This window comes from Boleophthalmus pectinirostris, unplaced genomic scaffold, assembly GCF_026225935.1.
Source record: "Boleophthalmus pectinirostris isolate CB_2022bp ecotype Guang Dong unplaced genomic scaffold, ASM2622593v1 HiC_scaffold_6, whole genome shotgun sequence".
Taxonomy (NCBI): Eukaryota; Metazoa; Chordata; class Actinopteri; order Gobiiformes; family Gobiidae; genus Boleophthalmus; species Boleophthalmus pectinirostris.
The window spans coordinates 18,575,029-18,596,937 of record NW_026571447.1 but is presented as its reverse complement, the minus strand read 5'-3'; the positions used below and the strand labels follow the sequence as shown (position 1 = coordinate 18,596,937).

The following is a 21,909-nucleotide window of genomic DNA, read 5'->3' as shown; positions in this document are numbered from 1 at the left end:
GTTAAAATTGGTTTATGAGGACTATTCTGCTTCATCGTGGTATTTCTCTGTAATATATTGTGCTTGAGAATGTGTTATAGTGACCTAGGCCTAGTCTTGGTCATAAACTCATAATGTTGTGTATTCACACCGTCCACATACAAATGATTTCCTCTCTCTACAATAATAAAACTATTGTATGTCCTTTTAGTTAACATGGTCTTACTCCAAGTACATGGCAGCTCTGAAGAGAGAGGAGATCCTGTTGAGAAGGAAGAATCAGCTGGATACCTCGTTCTCTACTATTTCAGGTGAGTCAAACTTCCACTTTTTAGGCCAAAAATTCTGAAATCACATTAAACTTTTCAAACAGTTAAGTCCAAGGTACATTTTCTTACTGCCAGCTTAAGCTTCAGCTCTGTCAAACCACTATTCTCACTTTCTCATTAACTCAAATGTAAGCCAAAATCTCCCTTCAACCTGTCCATAAGTGTCCACGGACTGGGCAGAACTTGGGAGTTATATTGAGCTCCTAAATGAAGCGTAAAACACAGGTCTGAGTCCTAGCCACAGGAGGGGAGGGAGGGGGCAGAGCTGAGGTGTAGTGAGAATGAAGTTTTAATGTGATCTGACAGTGAGGAACAGATGGACATCATCACGGCATTTTGGTGCAGAGAAGCAGATTTCTGTGTGGACAGTTCACAGCAAGAAGCCAGGAAACTGACTTTTAACAACCAATACATAAAGTATAAGAGGAAAATGTGGAGTTACAGAATAGAAAAGATTCAAACTGTTGAATGTTACATCTAATATAATGCAAATCTATGCAAGGATGTAGTAGAGTGGTATAGCCTTGAAGTATTTGAGTATACACTATCAGTCAAAAGTTTTATTAAAAGTTTTATTACTTTCTATATTTTGCATACATACAAAAGACATCAAGTATATAAGCAAGACATATGGAATTATGTATTTAAAAAAAAAAGTTACTTAACTTTGTTCCTTTGCTACATAATTCCATATATCTTACTTCATATAGTTGATTGAATGAGATGGTGTATCCAAACTTGATTGGTAGTGCATATTTTAGCTAACTGAAAAATGTAACTTTCAGTTACAATTACCCACGAGCATTCAAAATAATGCAAAGCTTAAAATAATTAACATCCAAATACAAGTCACTGATCACCGTGACTTGTCTTGTCAGTATCAGGATGTGGTCACTGCTTTGACACAATAATATGTTCTAAAGCACCTGGTGGAGTTTTTAAACATGCAAAGTATGTTTATTTGTCAGTGGACAATCTCACTGTTTCACTTCTTGTCATATGCTTTTAAATAATGACTAAGAGTTGAAGTAAGTTAATCCTGTTTAATGTAATGATATGCCAGGACCGTCCATGGTCACTTGTTTGTTTAGGGGAACATTTTAAACAGGTGACGGATACTGATCTCGTCACAGAGTAAAGAACAAAAGCTCATTACAAAAATGTTAGTCTTTATATAGTGGCTATAGCTATGTTATGAAAGAGCTTTGATAATGCTGGATTATAACCCTCCGCGTCACAAATGGATGCAGAGAGTTGTTGTTGCTTTATATTTGTAGTTTTTGACTAAAGTAATTTTCCAGTACAACTTGAACTGGTTGGTAACCACGTATTTCCATGGTTACCATGTTGTTTATTTTTCTTTTATTGTGAAACCGGAAGTCCGCGCTTCTTTCCGTTCACTTCACCCCCTCCGCTCCAGCTCTGCGCTCATCTCAGACCGTGTATAGTCTATGGTTACTCTGCTCTGAAGCGCATTTAAAGGACGCCCACTGCTACTCGGCATCTCTCTACAGGCTCCACATTAGGACTGAACTAACCCGTGAGGTTTTTTACTCTCACAGCAAACTAGACCGATGTAACGTTATTTTCTGAAGCATCAGCCAAGGTAAATGGGAAAGATGTCGCTGCTGTCGCCGGGGCTCCGGTCCTCTACCAGCTGCTGCCTGTGCTGCCATGTCCGCACAGGGACCATCATCCTCGGTGTCTGGCACATGGTGAGCACCGTCGCTTCTCCGTTTATTTAGCATGAGTACAGCTTTGTGCATTTGGCCGAGATAGTGCTGATAGTGTTGATGTTCATTAACAGAAATGTGTCCATTGTGGAGGAAAAATGCGTGCTTCTGTTGTTGTGCGAATCCTGTTTTCATACTGCCATTCACATCCTTAAAGGTGCACTGCGTAATATTTCTAGTGAAGAGTCTGCTACCTGCTTGTCTCCATGGAAATGTTATTGCTTTGTCTAGAATGTTCCGCAGATTAAACCATATACAGTCTATGGATTAAACCCATTTTTCACGAGGGAGACACAATAGTAATGTAGCGTAGTTACGGCACTACACGTCAGATCTGTGGAGTATAAATACATGCTAAAGGGATATGTTTAATGTCATATCGTTGCTATGCCAAAACAGGACGATGTTAATGTTTTTTGTTTGTTTGTTTGATTTTTTCTCAGTAATGTTATAGTCTTATTTATGCGCAATGTAACTCGGGCAGATTTAAGACAGCTTGACCAAATCAGATAAGCTACTGGGATAACTATTGTAATAGATTGTTCTGCTCTTTCAAACTCATCTTGTGGAAAAATACGGTGTTTCTCCCTCTATGAATAAATTAACAGTAGGCCTCCTCAGGTAGCAGGTGAGCAGCTTCTGTGTCACACTTTATTCAAGAAATTTCCATTGCTTCTCGTCAAGGGGAACACTCTTAAGTTACAAACATGTTTAGTTCCAAGGGCTACATCAAAACAAAGGGTTATGTCTCACTTTAGTGGCCTCATCTTTCACCAATGTCCAGGATTCATCCTACTCAGTGATTCCTTTTTATTCATTTTATAGAAGTTATAATAATGCCTGTCTTTTGCTTTCTAATAAAGACAGAAGCTACCAAAAACTCCCAAACTGATGGAGCAAAGGGCACTTTTTATTTATCCACTCATTTGGCTCTACAAAACCTAAGGACAACTCAACTTATGCAACTTGCGCAAATTTTTACAGCTTTATCTAAATGGTTTCTGCATCTCTCCCTGCCTTGGTTATTGGAAAAGCATGCAGACACAGTTGCCTTGTGAAAACATGTGCAGATGACTACACCATAACGCAAAACACTGCTGATGTCTTTGTATTTTCAGCTTTTCAATGTTGTGGTGTTGACCATCGTGCTCCCTGCACTGTGGGATCCACACATGTACCAACTGATCAGCACAGAGTTTTCCAGTGGCCTGGATGTCATAGATGACGACAGTAAGTACTAATGGACGGGACTGGATAGCACGTTAAATATAAAAAAAAAATGTGAATAAAAAAGCAAAAGAAGTTCACTCCCTGCTTCTTGTTCAGTGTAAAGTTTTCTCATCACAGCAGGTGGGCAGGGAATGCACATCTTGGAGCAATATTCTGCTGCTGGCATTAAATTGTGAATGATTATAATAACCAAGATATTGAGGATTTTTGATAATTTTGATGACTTCATCTTGACAAATTGTCTCTACTCATGATTAATTATAAAAATCTAAGTTTATGTATGTATTTTTTTCAGATACATTATACATTGTCTCAGCCATTTCTTTGCTGATGATAATCATAAGTGGAATGGCTACATACGGCGCTTTCAAGGTAACTAGTTTTTCACACTAGTGTTTATAAATTATGAATAATAATCTTAAAATATTCTATATTATGGATTGAGTGTACAAACTAAACTAATCTTGTAACCTAACAACTGATCTACTAACAGCCAGTGCCATTACAACTGAATAGTATCACCTTGATGTTTTTTGTTTCATGTGGATAGGGTGAGTAATTTCAGATTTTGAACATAAAACACATCTACTATCTTTTATGCAGTTGCGATCATCTTGGATTATCCCATTCTTGTGCTATGAGTGTTTTGATTTCTGTCTGAACACTCTTGTGGGTCTGTGCCTTATTTTTAACCCCAGCACCATCCAGGACTATGTTAAACAGCTGGTGAGTAGTATTTGTTTGTTTGTGTGGGAAATATGCACAAAGAACATTCCTGAATTCTTTTTTCAATTGTTGTAGCCCAATAATTTCTTGGACAAAGAAGTTGACATGGATTACATGGCCGACGCTGTGGTGTTTTTTATCGCCTGTATTCTCATAGTCAAGGTACAATTCACTTAATTTTTTACTTACTGACACAGGGTTTTCAGTGTGTAGTGTAGTAGTACAAGTTATTACATTACTCTCCAAAAATAAAGCTCTTCAGTTATATTATTTGAACCCCAAAATACACATTTTATTTACAGTCTAAAATCTACAATGGCAGGGAAACTTGAGGTTAAACTGTTTGGCACAAAAGCAAACTAAAACATTGAAGATGCAAAAGAGTGAATATTGTAATTCTGCTTAAGGCCTTGTTTATTCCAGTTTTTATTAGCTTTAGATTAGGTTTTTGTGTTACTTGAAAACACCGATATTATCTGAGGTAGTCCTTACAATGTCAAGTTTGTAAATCACTGAGCAATATACTTCATTTCATTTTGTTGGTATTTTTTCACAGGCCTACCTAATTTTATGTGTGTGGAGATGCTATATGTATGTGAGCAGCTGGGGCACTGCAGAAACACTGAGTTATATCACCACCAATGACACCACAGTAAGTATCCTTCACTAGTTAAGAAATGGAAATGCTGTACGGATAATGAACCAGAATTTCAAGCTATTAAATGGTAAATACTTTTTGGCTACTTAAGTGTGTACAAAGCTTTTATCCATTTTAGTGTAAACAAAGTAGACTTTCATATGGTTAAAACTTGATTGAAACTTGAGTGTGTGCTGTCTCCAATAGCCACAACATTTTCTAGAGGACTGTAACATCACACACCTCTGCTCTGATTAGAGCCCATACTGCTATGCATGTGATTTCATAATTAGAATTTATTTAAAATGACTTTAACAATTTAAACTTACTTTAACAATTATTTACTGTAAATTTAAAGGGGAGCTCAACAATGCAAAGTTTTATGGGCTAGTAATTGTGTAATTATTTTTTTCCAGAGAGAAATTGCCAACATAGGCAAAAGAAACTTAAGTATCACTTAAAACTTGTACTTGACAGTGTAGTTACTAAAAAGTTAAAGGTGAAATAAGTAACATACTCCCTAGTATCTTAATATTCAGACAGTGCCAGTTTTAACAGTCATTTTTGGGATCAGCTGTAATCTAAAACAGTGTCCGCAATATGCTAAATTACGAGCTATTATAGGGTCTAATCCAAAGCACTGTTTTGTGTGTGTGTGTGTGTGTGTGTGTGTGTGTGTGTGTGTGTGCGTGTGTGCGTGTGCTATAAAAAGTCTGTCAGGCAGCCGTAAAGTCATTATATGTAAAAGCGATAGTTTCACTGGTGCTGGTGCAGACATTATAACACAAAGTACAGTTGTACAGTGAGTCAGATCAGGTTGCTCTGTCTGAGTACAGTTGCCCCGGTTTGGCCCTGCACCACTGGTCCCACATTTATTATTTAGTTTAATTGGAGAAGACAAAGGATGTGGACAAAATAATAATGAATGGTTTCAAATGTTTTAGAATATGGGGACTTTTCCATTATTGGCAGCTTCTTGGACCTCTGCTCAGGTCAACATACTACCAGGTTTGAAGCTGTAGGTGAATAGTTTCAATCTCAGCTCCTCCTTTAATAGTTTGAGTAAAAAATGTATTGCACACATAAAAAAGGGTCTAATTATTATAACAAAGGTCTGAAATTCTCTTTTTTTATATATAAATCAGTCACTAAGAAAACAACGCTGGGCCACTGGAAGCTTAATGCATTTTACAGATTTCTTTTGAAACAGACTCCAACTTGCTGACGTCATGTCATGTCAAAGCCATACAAAACCAACCAAATTCCATTTCATAACATTATTTTCACCTTTGCACTCCTACGTTCTTTCTGTTTGCTACAGAGGTGTGTAATTAGGTTTCCCCACAGACTACTACACAAAGGTGAAGGAGTTAATCTATTCCAGATGAGGTGAATTCTTGGCCAAACATGTGCAAAATGTATCTACTACTTCCATCCGTATAGTCATTATTGCTTTTATTTAGTAGAATAGTTACTTACTTATAGAATAACCACAGGTCTAGATGTGGTGCATTTTATTTAGATACTTCTGTCAATGACTTCTTAGATCTATAAATTTCCTTTTTTAGTCAACTGTTGTGGCAAGATTTGGGCCAGTTTGTTTTGACAAGAAACACTGTTGCAATTATCTAAAATAAATGAGCAGCCTGATGCTCATTTGTCAAAATAATTTATTTAGTTGGTATGTATATATGTTAGGAACAAGTCATTTTGGTCAATTACGCTGTGGTCGGTCTTGGCCTACTTTTCACTAATAAAAACCCCTTCTGTGTTGTGTAAATATTCATGTTGTGTCTTGTTTGTTTGGGTAGTGGGCACTAAGAACACTATTTCACAGTTCCAGTGTTTAGTCTTGTAGCAAATTAAGGTGATTCTTTGACTGTTCTCTTGCAGATGCTGATTCCTCCATATGACGATACTGTGTCTTTCCCTCCTGAGAAGTCTCCTCCTCCTTCATACGCCACTTCTATCTCAGCTTGAACCATAGGCATATCCCAGGACCCGGTCTGAATAAAAACCCAGCAAACATCTCACTGCCTCTCAGTTCACCTCACAGGAAGGATATATGGTTTATAATGGGCACTGAGGTGACACCCCTCCAATAAATCATACAAATTACAGTAAATTAGTAAAATTACACTAACATTAAAATTGTGAGATAGTTTGGTAATAGTGTTTAAATAATACAGGATTTCTGTCATCAACAGTTGTTAGAAAATATAGCCTGCTTGTTTAGCATTGGAAAACAAAATCCTTTTTAATTTTATTCTGAAAATATTTTACACATCGAGTTGTATGGTCACTGTAGGCAGTTTTACATGGGTGGCATGTTTAGGTTGAATTTAAGTTATTTTACCCAAAAAGGTTAAATCTGTGGGGAAAGGATTTCCAAGCATGAAATGTTTTTTTAAGTTCTAAGTAATATTCAATGCAATTGTAATTTTGGATTACAGGCAGTGAAAATTTAACAAAAGATTAAATTTAACCATTATATTCTACAATTATGTTCTTGTACAATATTTCTCCTGTCACACAACAGACAGTTACTGCATTTAGTTTAAAGCTCTGTAAATGCAAATAGGTCTAATTTACTTTAGTACCTGTATTGAGTTAATCACTTTTTTGATGTTCTTGGCTACAACATAAGGCTAAGGTATTTGTGTTTGCTCCTGCTCATATTGTATTGCCTTCATCAAAATCTTTCACTGACAATGATGTGAACTTTAACTTATTTATAAGTGTCGTATTGACCATAAGCTCCCAAAGTAAATGGACCTGCCCAAATCTGATGTGATGCAATGCACAGCCTAGTATACACCAAACATATCATGCATAATATTATTTTGTTTGTGTTGAGTTGACCTCCATAAATTAAATATATATATTTTTTTGTTTATTGTAAGAGTTTCTGGGCTACTTGTGTATACCAGAAGTCACTGATCTGGCATCAGTTTGTCTATAAAGTCACATTGTGCAGACTGTTGTAAGAGTTGCATGTTTTAGGGTCCAATAAATATGTAATGTTCAGGTAATTACGGTTCTTTGAGCGAGGGGAGGATGGAGAACTTATGTTTTTACAATTAAAGTGAAAGGGAAAAAACTGTACATTATGTAAACAGAAAGGCCTCTTTCACCAGAGGTACTGGCAGCTGTTCCTACCACAGGAGTTCAACAGAATGAACAAGTAAAATGTGACGTGTGTTAATACAATTAAAATAAAGTCTAGTTTTATTGAAGATGCTTGTGGGTGTTATTATGTACATGTTGTTATTAATAAATCTAAAACCCTATTCCTGATGTGGGCCTATTTGAGTAGATTCTTTTGTTTTGTTCTTAAATAGTTGGAATAAGAAAACTGTGACCACTGCTATATGGCAAATGTGACTGAACTGCTTCATGTGAGGTACACTGGGAGATCCACGAAGGAAGTCTTTACACAAACTACTGTTTCAATGAGCCCTGAAGGAGACAAATGAAACCTAAACACACCTATTATATTTAGAAATATACTCCGCTCCTATTGTTTCTCTCTCCAAACTGATGCTTTGGAAAAGTGTAGTCATGGCTGCAGGTTATACTGGTACATTATCTGTGCTCTGCTGTTTCTGCCCCTTCTGTCCCCACTGCACTTTTAATGAATTACTACACAGGATAACTGATTGTATTAATACTTTGGAGAGACATGATGCTGGGGATGTTCTAAATGTAGATACCATGATGACACAAAGCACATTAGCAAACACAGCCCAAAATGTTTTGTGACTGTCTGAAAACTAAAAAAAAAAAGGAGCCAGTGATCTGTACAGGCGTTCATGGTCCTGTTTAGGCGTTTGATTTTCATCAAAAAGGTGAGAGTGACTAACTGAAAAACTCTTGGCTAATGCTAGGTAGCTTGGGACTACAATTTTATGATGTGAGACTCTTGTTTAACAGCACAAATCAGTCAAGTAAGTCAGCTCTTTCTGGTCAGATTGGGTTAAATTAAAGATCAGATTAAAGTAGGGCTGGACAAAAAAAAAATTAATTGCATGAGTTCGAGTTATATACGCAAAACCAAATGAATATGAATGAATGAATGAATATGAATGAATTTAATGAAATAAAAAGTAGCGTATAGTGCACTTTTATTGGAAATATAAATGAAAGAGCCATACATGTGTTGTGCAAACAGCATTTCTTTCAGAGGGGAACCCTCAGAGCCTTCAGGGTATTCAATGAAGGTTCAAGATAAAATATTTAATGATTTTTTGTACTACTAATATATTTTTTTATTCAGTGAGTAATAAACACTACTACTAGTAATAATTTCTAGATCATTGTTATAAACTTGGACTGATATTTCTTGGGAAACAAAGGGTTAATATAATGGAATGGAAATGGGCCAATCACAATTTTTTCTTCCAATGGTATCTGGGTAAATCAGTGACTCCAGCACTGAACTAAAGAAACACCTGCAGGGTCTTATGTGGCTGGAACGAAGTTTGAGATTGACAGTTGTCTGAACCAATCATATTACATTGAGTTATCGACGGGATCATATCACAAAATCTTCTGGACCTTCACGGATACCCTGTAATAGTATTATGTAAGTGAGTCCGCAACGACGAAAACCACACTGCACAATTCTATTTGGACGGAGAAGAACGAGAAAGACCCTTGAACCAGAGCCTGTTGAAGCTCAGAGCCCACGGCTGGTCTGGTCCAGCTTGGCCGGAGTCGGATAATTAGTTAACGCAAAAATTAACGCATTCACATGCCCGGCCCTAGATTAAAGTCTAACTTTGGGTGACCAGACATCCCTATTTACCTGGGACTGTCCCAGTTTTGAGCCCTGTGTGCCCTGTCCCAGTGGTTTTATTCAAAACCAGCAATTTGTCCCAGTTTAATAGGAGAAATGTCTCAGGTGTCCCTATTTTTGACTGATTTGAGACCTGGCAATAACAAAGAGAGGCATAAATTGTCATTAGTTTAGGTAAAATACAGAAAACTGCTTAAAAATGACCAAACCCCCCACCCCCCGAACCATCTCAAAACTGCTTAGTCTGGCCAAAGAGGTGTTTCAACTTAGAGTAGGAGGAGGAAACCACAGACGTCTAAGCAGTGTGTCTGACTAGAGACTATACCAGCACAGTACAACAGCAGGTACTACTTCTACTACTACTTCACCACTTCATTACTTCTTTTTTTAGGCAACATACTGGAACATATATATCAAGACTTAGAAATACCCTATTTTAGCACAAAAAGGTAAGGTTTTGGTTTTATTCTATTGATGCATGTACTCTATATTGATATTATTGGCTCAAAAATGTAAATAAAAGAACACAAAAAACAACCATTCCCAGTTCTGTTCTCTCTAAAACAGTTTTATATTTATTAACTTTTATTAATTCAGTATTTAGTTTGATTCATGATTTGGGACATCTACATACTTTGCATGTGTTCCTTGTTTACTAATACAGAGGAGTTTCCTCCTCCGACATCCCACAAAGCCATTAAACTGCCTGTAATGAGTAAAACAGATACTAGAAGTCATCCTGATCAGTACATTTTGTTTGGTAATTTGAGCACTATCTCAGGAGGAAAGTTTGATGGAAAAACAGTATTACAGATCCCCTGAAGTGTTGCATGGGTTTGTCATTCTGTTGATGGTTTGGAGTGACAGACAGGAGCAGAGACACTTTAACATATGTAAGGTCAAAGTTCAACTGCTCCTCTGACCCTTGGCTGGTCCCAGATAAGCTGTAATTGAATACATGTGAGTCCAGAGGAGTAGGTAAACTACATCCAGAGCCTTGTCACTGGCTATCGTCACCATAAGGTGTTAAAAATGTAATTTAAAACTGCGTTCACTTCAAAGTATACAGAGGATGCATAAATAACTGAGAAAATAAAGTTCAGGATTTGAAGCTTTTTCAAGGCAAGGCACATAGCTGGTGTTTCAAAAGTATTGTTAAGTTTCAGCAGCTCATTGTTAAACTTAAAAATCATAATGTCACTTTTTTGGAGGTGCTTTATATAACATTATTTATTCACTTCACGTGTGAGGGTATACTACTGTATCCACAACTGCTCTGAAGTAGACTGACAGAAAAACCCAGGGAAAAGACAACAGCATACACTACAGACACTGCTGCTCCACTGCTATAGTACCAGGTGTTCTGAGCGGTCTTCCACTTCCATTCCTGTACTAACCAGGCTTCAGAGAAGTAGTTTGATCATCTCAGTCTTTTAACCAGCACCAGTACTTATTTTATAGCTGGTGCATTGTTTTTGTGGAGAACATGTGCTATGAAATTTATTCCAAGCCAAATAGTGATCTATAATAGTCACAAATCTGAGAAGGTTCCTCCCTGGACATTCTTTATTTACCGTAGTTTTGGATGTGTTTTGATGCAGAGAAACACGTGTACTTGGTTCATGGCACTGAAGATGACAGCTCATAAATGTCTCTCCTGAGGACTGGACCAGGATCTGAACCAGACCTGGAAACAATCTGGGTCTTAAATCACAGTGAAAAAGCAGAGCATGGTGCTGTGTGGGCTTTATATAAAAACAGATGGGATTGTAATCATGCTACTACTCATTTAGGCAATGAGAAAATATAATTAAGCAAACAGAGGGAGGTCCCCTGATTTTTGCTCATGCTTCAACTTGATATAATTTTGATCAAATTTAAAGCTTCTGGCATTTTCCCACTAAAGACATAGTTGGTTTGTTTATTTATGCCAACCCTCATTCAGGAGTGGTCCATGATACCAATTGATAGTTTTGAGCTTTGAAAATACTTTATAGATAGGTTCTCAATTTGTAATTTAACAGATGTTTTAAAATGCATTTTCATAAAATGTAGGCTACTCGTGTAATTATTGAGGTATTGTTTAGTTAGTTAGGGTTATAAGGTAGTTTCACCTTATTGAAATACATTTTAATGGTATTGTTGTTTTAAATAAAGCTGTCACTAATATGTCTTATTATTTATCTAGTTTTATCCATTGTAATTTCTATAGTACCAGAGTGGATTAGCAAAATCTTCAACCAGCTCTAACGGGTGGTCACTTGCTGAAATGTAAAACTGGACAGGTCAAATATGCAGGAGGTGAAAGTTCCTCCTATTTTTATCAATAACCATTAACTTACATATTTCTACTAGCATGGCACCATACTTCCAGATTTGAGATCCCAAGGTTTTTGAGGCCTTCCTTTAACTGGTCCATCTCATCAGGAGGAGTAAGCACACGCAGGGAACCCCATGCAGATCTAGAACTTGCTTCTGGATCTTGGTCAAAACCTAATAAAGGCAATATAGAAGTTAATATTGGTTTTAGGTTGATGAGAGAAACACTGAGTAATCTATAGATCAGGAATTCCAACCATGTTACTATTCTGTTTCTTAAACTAATTTTCTCAATTGTTCATGACCTAGCCAGACTAAGTACTCTACAGCAAGTTCTCACAGTCTCATCCATCAACCATCAATGCTCTTTTATTTCTTTCTTTTTCAGGATGAGGTGCTTGGTCCTCCTACTCTGCTGCTTTCTGAGCTGTGATGGGTTTCTCTTTCAAAGACGGCGTCCAGAATCAACCTCTGCCCCACGTCAAAATGAGATCCAAAAGCACAAAGTCAAACCAACAAGTGAGTTTTTTTTTTCTGTGTCCAGTCCTGTGTTCATTTGATTATTGATCAAATAAATAATTATTGATTATTGATTATTAAACCCAAATTTAAATAAACGTTCCGTGTTAAAAGTTTTAAAACTAAAGATTAGAACTATCCCCAAAATCGAACCCTAAGGGCGCATCTTAAAAATAGCCTCATAAAAATGACTCATGAGTTCCTAACCCACATGCGTCTAATGTTTTTTGTTTGTGTTTTTTTTCAGCGGGCCAGTGCAAAATGATGCCACTGGACTTCGTCTTTGTGATTGATAGTTCCCGCAGCATCCGGCCCAGCGACTACGAAAGAGTAAAAACTTTTATCATAAACCTGCTGCAGTTTTTAGACGTGGGACCCGACGCCACTCGCGTTGGTCTGCTCCAGTACGGCAGCGTGGTCCAGAACGAGTTTAGTCTGAACAAGTACCGCACCAAAAAAGAGGTGGAGAGAGCCGTCAAGAACATGGAGCATCTCGCCACTGGCACCATGACGGGGTTAGCTCTGCAGTATACCATGGACACGGCTTTCACAGAGGAGGAGGGGGCACGCCCGGAGGAGCTGCTCATCCCACGCATCGCCATGGTTGTGACAGACGGTAGACCACAGGTAATGTCACGATATTCTCCTTTTTTAGAAAAAAAAAACAAAAAAAACCTGACAAATCTTCATCATTTAGCTTAGTCATCATTACTAGGAAAAAAAAAAAAATCCATACTAACTTTGGCTAAAAAAAAACAAAAAAAAAAAAAACCTAGTTGACTATCACCAGACCTAGCCTACATCCAGAGTAGATCTTGCCAAAATTCACTGAAATTGATTTAACCTGTGCTTTGTTTCATTCATACATGTCTGAGTAATCCTTTATTTATAGTCTGTCTACATCTTCAAATCTCAAAATGCCTTGCGATGTCATGAGACAGTAGTTTTCATGTTAACAGCTACCTTTTATCTTTAGTTCAGTAGATATTGGCAATTCCAAGGCTGAAATCATCTAAATGATTTTAATGAAGGTTTATGGAGTTTAAAAACACATTGGAGCACTTCTTGTATTACCACATGACATCTCAAGGTGTAACAGAGTGCTTTCAGTTTGAGAGAAGAACTCAACCTACATATGCAGAATATGTGTGTTAAACATGTGTGAATGAAACAGAACACAACTCCAGGTATGTTTTTGATGGGGAAACAACATTATAATATACTGTAGATGAAAAAATAACGTAATATGGGCCCTTTAAAGGTTTGTGGGTTGCCACTTAAACTACAATCTTCTGTCTGTAGGTTGTATATTTAAGTAGGATTAGTTATTATGTAATTTAGCAGAAGACAGAGTAGCCTTCATCGGTATTTTCTTAAATGCTTATGATACAGTAAAATCAAATCAAAATAATCAGTCAAAATAATTGTGCCCTTCCTTCCCACAGGACGAGGTGGAGGAGGTGGCTGCACAGGCGCGTCAGGCTGGCATACAGATCTTTGCCATTGGAGTGGGCCGAGTGGATATGAACACACTGAAGGCGATTGGGAGCGAGCCACATTCAGAGCATGTGCATCTTGTGGCCAACTTCAGTCAAATAGAAACTCTGATCTCTGTGTTTCAGTCCAAACTGTGTGGAGGTAAGGCGTCTGGGTGCAGTTGCCTTCATGTTCTTGACTTTACTGCCAATTTGTATTTTGTTTCTGTATCTGGAATCAACTTGGTATCAAATTAATTACAGACCATGACAGCTGTGGTATGACTCAGCGGACTACACTTCATTTAACACTTTTTAAAACATTTTAAAAAGTGGCCAACACACCTGAAAAATAGAAAAATTGCAGGCACTCCGACTACATTAAAAAGTTCTTTAATGTGAAAATGGGACTATCCTATGCAGCCTTCTTCAGTATGCCCTATTTTGGCAGTCAGAGTGCCTTGGATTTTTTCTTTGCTGTCTGTAAATGATGTTCCCATTGCGATTCTGATGAGCACCTGACCTGATACTTAATGGAAGCACTCATCTTTCTAATCATATACCTGGTATTTCTTCTGATTAGAGAGAGACATGTGTGAGGTGGTGGACCATCGGTGCCAACACATATGTGTGAGCAGCCCAGCCTCGTACCGCTGCAAGTGCAGAACTGGGTACATCCTAAACCCTGATGGGAAGACATGCAGAGGTGAGAAATAATTAGGCTTATTCTTGTTACAGCAGATATGGACAGGGCCTAGGCCTGCCCTGGCCAGGGCCCAACAGCCTCTCACGAGTCTCCTCTCTCCAGTCATCCCTTCTCTCTTTCTGCCCCAGAGCATCTGAGCTGAGTATTTATACAGAAATACAAGTTACATACATATCAAAGCAGAGTGACTTTTGTTTCAGACTTGTGCTTATCAACAACAGAAGTTACGTTTGAGAACAAGTACAGAGCAAATTCAAGAGTGTTAATTCAACTCGTATATTGTTAATTTTAACACTTTTACCATGTCATATGGGGTCCACAGTAAAATGAGTTAAAACTACACTTTCCAAAGTGTAGAAGGCTCAACACTGGTAAAGTGATGTAACCACACTCCTCATAGTTGAATTTGACACTGATTAAGATTTGATTTTTTTTTACACTAGTATATAGTGAAAAACTAATAACTTTATATTGCTATGTTTTAACACTTTATGAAGTAGAAATAGTGTAGAGTGTTCTTCATGCTACACTCTTCAATAGTAACTCCTTCTTCACTATATACAGTGTACATGCTGTGGTCATTCTAGTTCATAATCCCTTTTACAAATGTAAAATAATGAAAACCACCACAAAATTCCATTTCAACTTAACTTGTATTAAAACAATGCACATCATACAATAAACACAATTTAAACAATTCATATGACACAATACTATTTTTGCAAAATCCAACTGACAGCAGGACAGGTCACAATGATTGTCATTTATTTTTTAAAAGTAGATTTTTCAATGCAAGCAGTCGATGGATGAATCAAGATCTTGTTTTGAATGGAATTCAGGCATGCTCATCTCCAAAAATGAGAGGAGCATGTCTGACAGTTTGAAACAAGATCTTCTCTCCATTATATAAACATAACAATGTTCACAATAGAGGCAGTCCTGCTAATTATGAAACATTAACATTGCAAAAAAAATGTTATCTCAGGAGTCAGTCTTTCACTCTTGGGGTTTCTTTTGACACATCTAACATCCATGTATGAAGGGAAATATGTTGCAAAATGAGAGAGTGTGTAAACTTGATTCGAGAACTTGTAGAATATAATGTGAGAATGTGTAGAACAAAACTCTGTACTTGTAATTACCTATTTTCATAAACGTGTGTATACGTTGAATTTGCAGTTACGTAGAAAAAAACAACAACACACGAGTGCTTGAAAAAAATGTGCGCACTTCCGGATTGAAATTTTCACTTGTGGAAAATATTTACACACGCTTCGGACGGTGAAATGTGGCTTCCCTCTCGGAGTGCAGATGGAGAATGGCAGAAAATTCCAATGTTGGGGTTTATATATGCATATAAGAGATATAAACTTGTTTTGATTTAGCTTTACATTTAATTTGAGGAGAGAGCTGCTGTAAAACCATGTAAAAACTATGTAAAACCCGGACAACAGGTGACAACAATGAAATAAACGTAGGAGACATTACTACTTTTTACTTAAATATATTTTTTGAAGTAACGTTACTCTTACTTTCTTACTTTTGAATTTGCTGTGTAGTACAACAATGGGCTTCCTGAGGGTGGATACACTTGTGTCTGTTGAGCCTTTACACATATTAATGACTGATCTGGTCTCAGGTAAACATCACATTCATTTACACAAAGACTGAGAGAAATATTTTCTTCACAATAAAAATTTCCATCACAGCATAAACACAATAGAAACAACTTTAATATAATTTAAACCGAGTAATCTGATCCAAAAAGGTATGTTTTGAGATGGGACTGGAAATGGGGAGTGGCAATACTGTACATGGACTTATTGTTATTTTTTCATCTGTGAAACTGTACATTTGGTGAGATAATGTGTATCTATTGTGTGATCTATTGTGTTGTGTATTGTGTAAGATAAATCACCCCTTTACTAAAAATAGTAAAGGGAATATTCTCATGTTTCTGAATAAAAAATGTTTTCATGTATGTCTTGTAGCTGAAGATATCTGTGCTGAGGTGGAGCATGGATGTCAACACATTTGTGCCAACATCCCTAAAGGCTATGAATGCCGCTGTCGCCCTGGATACCAGCTCACCATTGACAACAAGACCTGCAACCGTAAGCACTGAGACAGTTTTACAGCTCCTTATTTTGTGATTAAGGAACATTATGTAGTTCGTGTATGTAAATGCAGAGGAAAAGTGACCAATTAAATGAGTTCCAATATAAATGAGAATTAGTAGTCCCTGATGTGGTGTATGCTGACAGAAAAAAGTGGGTGATTTCCTGAAGGATGTGTGCTGTTTCAGTCAGTCTGCTGCTGCCTGCTCATGTCATCGTTTGACATCAGACTTAAGTGCACATGGTTTAAGAGGAGATTGTTAAAGGACCTATATTAAGCTATTTTGTGATCTATGTTATAAACTTTCCTCATCAAAAACATACTTGGTGTTGTGTTTTGTTTCAGACAGAAAACACTCTATTCCACCTTGTGATGTCATTTGCTTACTTGCTTTACTGTGTTTTTAAACTCCATACACCTTCACTAGAATCAGTTGCATGATTTTAGCCCTGGAATTGTCCATCTCTACTGAACTACTGATTAAAGGTAGCTGTTAACTTGAAAACTACCACTACATGACAAAACAAGATGGAAGAGAGCATTTTGAACTTACAGCAGACAGATAGACTAATAAAGCAGGATTACTTTAAAGGACCTTTAAGTTACTGATAATTCAGTCGTTCATTTCCAATTGCATAGGACAGCACCTCCACTCCAAACTATGTTTTTTATTTGTATATACAGGAGTTCCATTCAAAAGCATGAACGAAATTATTTGAGGAAACATCAATATGACATGTAGGCTGTGTTGCTTGATTTGGTACATTTGTTTGCTACAGAAATAGACTACTGCGATCTGGGCCTCCATAACTGTGAGCAGGACTGTATCAGCATCCCTGAGTCCTACATCTGCAGGTGTGGGAAGGGCTACGTGCTCAATCCAGACAAACACACCTGCAGGAGTGAGTATTCAAGATACAACGTAGATCTTATGTGAATGAACTAGAAGTGGTTTGTAACACCATGTTTGTGATATTATCTCTCAGAGATTGACCACTGTGCCGATGGGAAGCATGGATGTGAACAGGAGTTTGAGAGCACAGACAAAGGCTGTGTTTGCAAATGTAGGAAAGGATATCAACTCCGACCTAATGGAAAAACATGCCAAAGTAGGTTCTAATACACTCTGTATATGACCTTTACATATATCCACAAAAAACAATTACTGCACTAAATGTTTATCTAGAGATTTCAACTTCTCTAGAGATTTCAACTTCTCTAGAGATTTCAATTTCTCTAGAGATTTCAACTTATCTAGAGATACTTATCTAGATCTTTTCAGAATAATTACGTCATTATAGAGTCTGTACAATCAGTTTGATTTCTCTCACAGAGATTGACAATTGTGCAAAATACGGCTGTGAACAGGAGTCTATGAGCACAGACCATTCATGTGTGTGTAAATGCAGAGGGGGGTACAGACTGCGACCTGATGGAAAAACATGCCAAAGTAAGTCAAAAATGAACATATTTTCAATATTGTTTCCTCTTTCATGATTGTAGATATGCTGCATAATTCAAAGTTACATGAGGTCAGATTTGATCTAAACCCTGAATACCTTCTGCAATACTCTTCTTAGGATTAATAATCAGAATAGCATTGGTGGTCTCTCAAGATATCAACACATGGTCAAATAAAAATGGCATGCAAATTTAAAAGTAAGAATTAGATTTAACTAGTGATGTGCTGATACATAACATAGGGGCAATTTGAGTGAGTAGTCTTCATGCAGTAGTTGTATTGGTCATTACCAGGAAGGAAGACTCAGGTGGTCCCCTGTCAGGGCAATTTGAATGGATTTCACAGTTTTTATTTATTAAGAGTCTGTTTTTTACAAGCCGTCTATAAAAATTCTAAATTAATTTACTTATCTGTGACATATTCAATCTCAAGGAAGTTTACCAATTTTCTTTTTCATTGTCTTGTAGAAATTGATCACTGTGCTGATGGGACCCACGGATGTGAGCAGAAGTTTGAAAACACAGAAACCTCCTGTGTTTGTAAATGTAAGAAAGGGTACAAACTCAGAGCAGATGGAAAAACATGTCTAAGTAAGTGGAAAAGTATTTATGTTTTATGTTAAGTAACCAAACTGTCCAAGCCTTACTGATGTACATGCCCTGATCATTTTCCTCCCAGGTCTGGACCTGTGTCAGACTGTAGACCACGGCTGTGAGCATCTGTGCGTCAACACCAATGACTCGTATGTCTGTAAATGTTTTGAAGGGTTCACACTTGCAGAGGATCAAAAAAGCTGCAAAAGTACAATTTGAATCTCACATCAAATATTGTATATGCATTTTGATTTCTGCAAAAATACATACTTAGTGATTTTACAACCTATAATCAAAATTAACACACTTGTTTTTTGTTTTTTTTTCTTTCCTTCTCAGAGCCTGATTGCAACAGTGGTGTCATAGACGTTGTATTTGTGATTGACGGTTCTAAAAGTCTGGGTCCAGCCAACTTTGAGCTGGTGAAGCAGTTTGTAAGCACCATTGTTGATGCATTCGATGTTTCCAGGACAGGGACTCATGTGGGTCTAATCCAGTACTCCACCAAAGTCCGGACTGAGTTCACCTTAGATCAGTTCAGCTCGGCCCGTGATGTCAAACAGGCAGTGTCCCGGATGCAGTACATGGGAAGGGGGTCGCTAACAGGATCAGCTTTAAGACACATGTTTGAGACCAGTTTTTCACCAAGAGAGGGCGCTAGAGCCAATGTGCAGCGTGTGAGTATTGTTTTTACAGATGGGAGGTCCCAGGATGACGTGTCAGAGTGGGCTACCAAAGCAAAAGAATCTGGTAAGGGGTGTAGAAAGTGTTCAGTTCACTTACATTTATTTTATTTTATTACAGTATGTTCATTGTTTTATGTTGTACCACACTGCCAAACCAAATTCATAGTTTCAAAATTCTGTGTCAATTCAGAATACTAATCTTTTAAAAGTGGTTTACAGTACAGGTCTGTGCAGCAGTGTTATAATTAATAACTACTAGTACTTTTGCACTTAAGATAATCTTTAAAGGTCCTACATTGTGCTATTTTCTGGTCTACTAATATGTTATAATGTTGTTTCCTCATCAAAAATATACCTGGAGTTGTGTTTTGTTTTTTCATTTAAATTCATTATTACATTATTGTGGCAGATCAAAAGACTCATATAGATTTAAAAAGTGAGACACGAATGTGTTTTTACCTGTGCACTTCTGACTCTGTTCTACTGGCTCTTCGACCTCGTCCATTGTGTGACTGACGCCGCCAACATTAACATGATGTTTACATCGCTGTTACTGCGCACGTTTTGTGTGGCTTTCCGGCAATGAGTGGAATTACCGAAATAAAAAAATGTATAAATGTGTTTTGTGTGTGTGTTGTTGTCCCAACAACACATAAAAACAGGTTTTATAATAAAGAAACTCACATACAGAAACACTAAAGTTAGAGATTAAAAATGAGATTAACGCGATTAAAAAACATAACGCGCTAAATATGACTGTAATTAATTAATCGCAATTAACGCGATAATTTGACACCCCTAATTATAACATAGCTCATAATAGTGAGTTTTGTGTAATACAGGAGTTTTAACTGTACCTTAGTAAAAAAACAAAACAAAACAAAAAATACAATGATTGTTCTTTGTTTTCTAGGAGTCACCATATATGCTCTGGGCGTTGGTAAAGCTGTTGAACAGGAGCTGAAGGAGATCGCATCAGAGCCAAACGAAAAACATCTGTTTTACACGGAAGACTTTGGAAAAATGGGAGAAATCACAGAAAAACTCAAGGATATGCTCCGAATATGCAAAGGTACAGCAGGATCTGATCTCTGAGCGTGGTTTGCTTTATATGACGTAATACTTTATTCTGAGTAAAGTATAGTAAAGAGTAAAGCAAAGACAAAAAACACTTCTTTTGCATTATAAAGATACTGGTAATAATGGACAATGTACTTTAACTGACTGCCCCCTCAATACCAAACATGTAACATGAATCAATTGAAGAGAAGTGATACAACAGCAGGCGTAGTACTAGTACCACTTGTGGACCCCCTCACATCTCCTGTCACTAGTTTATCTGAATGAGGACTTCTATTCTCACTGGTCTTTGTGTTTGTCTTTGTTGTCCACAGTGGATGAGAGCATGTGTGAATGTGAAAACATCATCCTGTTCCAGACTGACGCCAATGAGAAGTTCAAAATGATGATGAAGAACAATATCCTTTTATATATAAAATACTACAGTAAATTTACAACAAAAAAAAAATGTTTGAGCAAGTATTGAAGTAAGTCTTACTTACAAATCAAATAAATTATCTAATGGAGCTAATGCTCCAAAGTAGATGTCAAGTAGTATCACCCAAGAACTTTTATCCTGTGTGCATTGCAATTGTTCTTATTAATTTGGGAGAAGAGTCTGGAAATATAGACTGTTAATCCAAGTAAAAGTGAAAAGTCAAATGTATGTTAATTTTGTTTTAATTCACTAGGTTCAGAATGTGTTACAATGCTGAATCATTTCCATCCTTAACCTGCACACTTGAAGCTTTAACAAAGAAGGTGCAGGTGTTGGAAAATCAAGTCGCTCGCAAATAGACTTGTATGACCAGCGCCGAAGAAATCACCATCAAGTCCATTAATCAGAGTAACACTTAGAGCAGGGGTGTCCAAGCTTTTTCATCAAGGGTCACACATCTAATCAGACGAAGCAGAGGAATTCAAGGGCCGTAGACTGGTGCTCAATACAGTGAATAAATGGAATACATGCATGTTTAACACATTAGAATGAGCCATCAGCCTTTATTCATGCTATGATCCTTAAACCCACACACTAAATATTCAATATTAGCTTTATCAAGGTAGATTTTCAAAAAACATGCAGTAAAAAGTTACTTTTAATTGATGTAAAGTAATTTGGATCAAGTCACCTGGAAGCCTGAGGGCCACGAAAAATTTGTCCGAGGGCCGCATTTGGCCCACGGGCCGTAGTTTGGACATGCCTGACTTAGAGTCATACTAAAACAATGGCAAATACAAACTATTGTACTTAACTATTAATGCACTTTTATAAGATTGTGTGTGTATTTTTGTCTGTATTATAGCAGGTGATTTAATATTTTTGTACAGGTTAATAATAATAATAATAAACATGCTACTACATCTCTCACCCTTTGTATGTATGTCTGAGGTCAAAAGAGTAACTGTATCTTTGTTATGTAACTGGAGTAAGTAACGACTGCAGTCGTCTAAAAGTAAATGTTATTAGAAACAAATGAGAGCAATAGCAGTTCCGTTCGTGTTTTTCTTAGTTTCGCCACAAGGAGGCGACACTTATGAA

The 21,909-nt window shown here is 37.1% G+C and overlaps 2 protein-coding genes across 2 annotated transcripts; both read left to right on the top strand.

Annotated features, from left to right (window-relative positions):
* Positions 1 to 309: 309 nt before the first annotated feature.
* On the top strand, positions 310 to 7,830 carry LOC110171430 (lysosomal-associated transmembrane protein 4B). Its single transcript, XM_020937138.2, has 7 exons — positions 310 to 2,023; positions 3,160 to 3,271; positions 3,567 to 3,643; positions 3,875 to 3,997; positions 4,073 to 4,159; positions 4,554 to 4,649; positions 6,528 to 7,830. The coding sequence occupies exons 1-7, from the start codon at positions 1,919 to 1,921 to the stop codon at positions 6,612 to 6,614; spliced, it is 687 nt and encodes a 228-aa protein (XP_020792797.2). The 5' UTR covers positions 310 to 1,918; the 3' UTR covers positions 6,615 to 7,830.
* A 1,948-nt stretch (positions 7,831 to 9,778) lies between these two features.
* Positions 9,779 to 21,738, top strand: LOC110171428 (matrilin-2). Its single transcript, XM_055163388.1, has 15 exons — positions 9,779 to 9,881; positions 12,140 to 12,270; positions 12,518 to 12,897; positions 13,716 to 13,908; positions 14,329 to 14,451; positions 16,443 to 16,565; positions 17,349 to 17,471; positions 17,556 to 17,678; positions 17,903 to 18,019; positions 18,499 to 18,621; positions 18,710 to 18,832; positions 18,964 to 19,374; positions 20,224 to 20,382; positions 20,705 to 20,788; positions 21,112 to 21,738. The coding sequence occupies exons 2-15, from the start codon at positions 12,141 to 12,143 to the stop codon at positions 21,165 to 21,167; spliced, it is 2,268 nt and encodes a 755-aa protein (XP_055019363.1). The 5' UTR covers positions 9,779 to 9,881; position 12,140; the 3' UTR covers positions 21,168 to 21,738.
* The last annotated feature ends 171 nt before the right edge of the window (positions 21,739 to 21,909 follow it).

Coding starts and splice junctions, on each gene's coding strand:
- LOC110171430 (XM_020937138.2), top strand. CDS start 1,919: ATGGGAAAGATGTCGCTGCTGTCGCCGGGGCTCCGGTCCTCTACCAGC. Junction 3,644..3,874: donor CTACATACGGCGCTTTCAAG/GTAACTAGTTTT, acceptor TCTTTTATGCAG/TTGCGATCATCTTGGATTAT. Junction 4,160..4,553: donor CCTGTATTCTCATAGTCAAG/GTACAATTCACT, acceptor ATTTTTTCACAG/GCCTACCTAATTTTATGTGT.
- LOC110171428 (XM_055163388.1), top strand. CDS start 12,141: ATGAGGTGCTTGGTCCTCCTACTCTGCTGCTTTCTGAGCTGTGATGGG. Junction 16,566..17,348: donor TGACAACAAGACCTGCAACC/GTAAGCACTGAG, acceptor TGTTTGCTACAG/AAATAGACTACTGCGATCTG. Junction 19,375..20,223: donor TACCAAAGCAAAAGAATCTG/GTAAGGGGTGTA, acceptor TTTGTTTTCTAG/GAGTCACCATATATGCTCTG.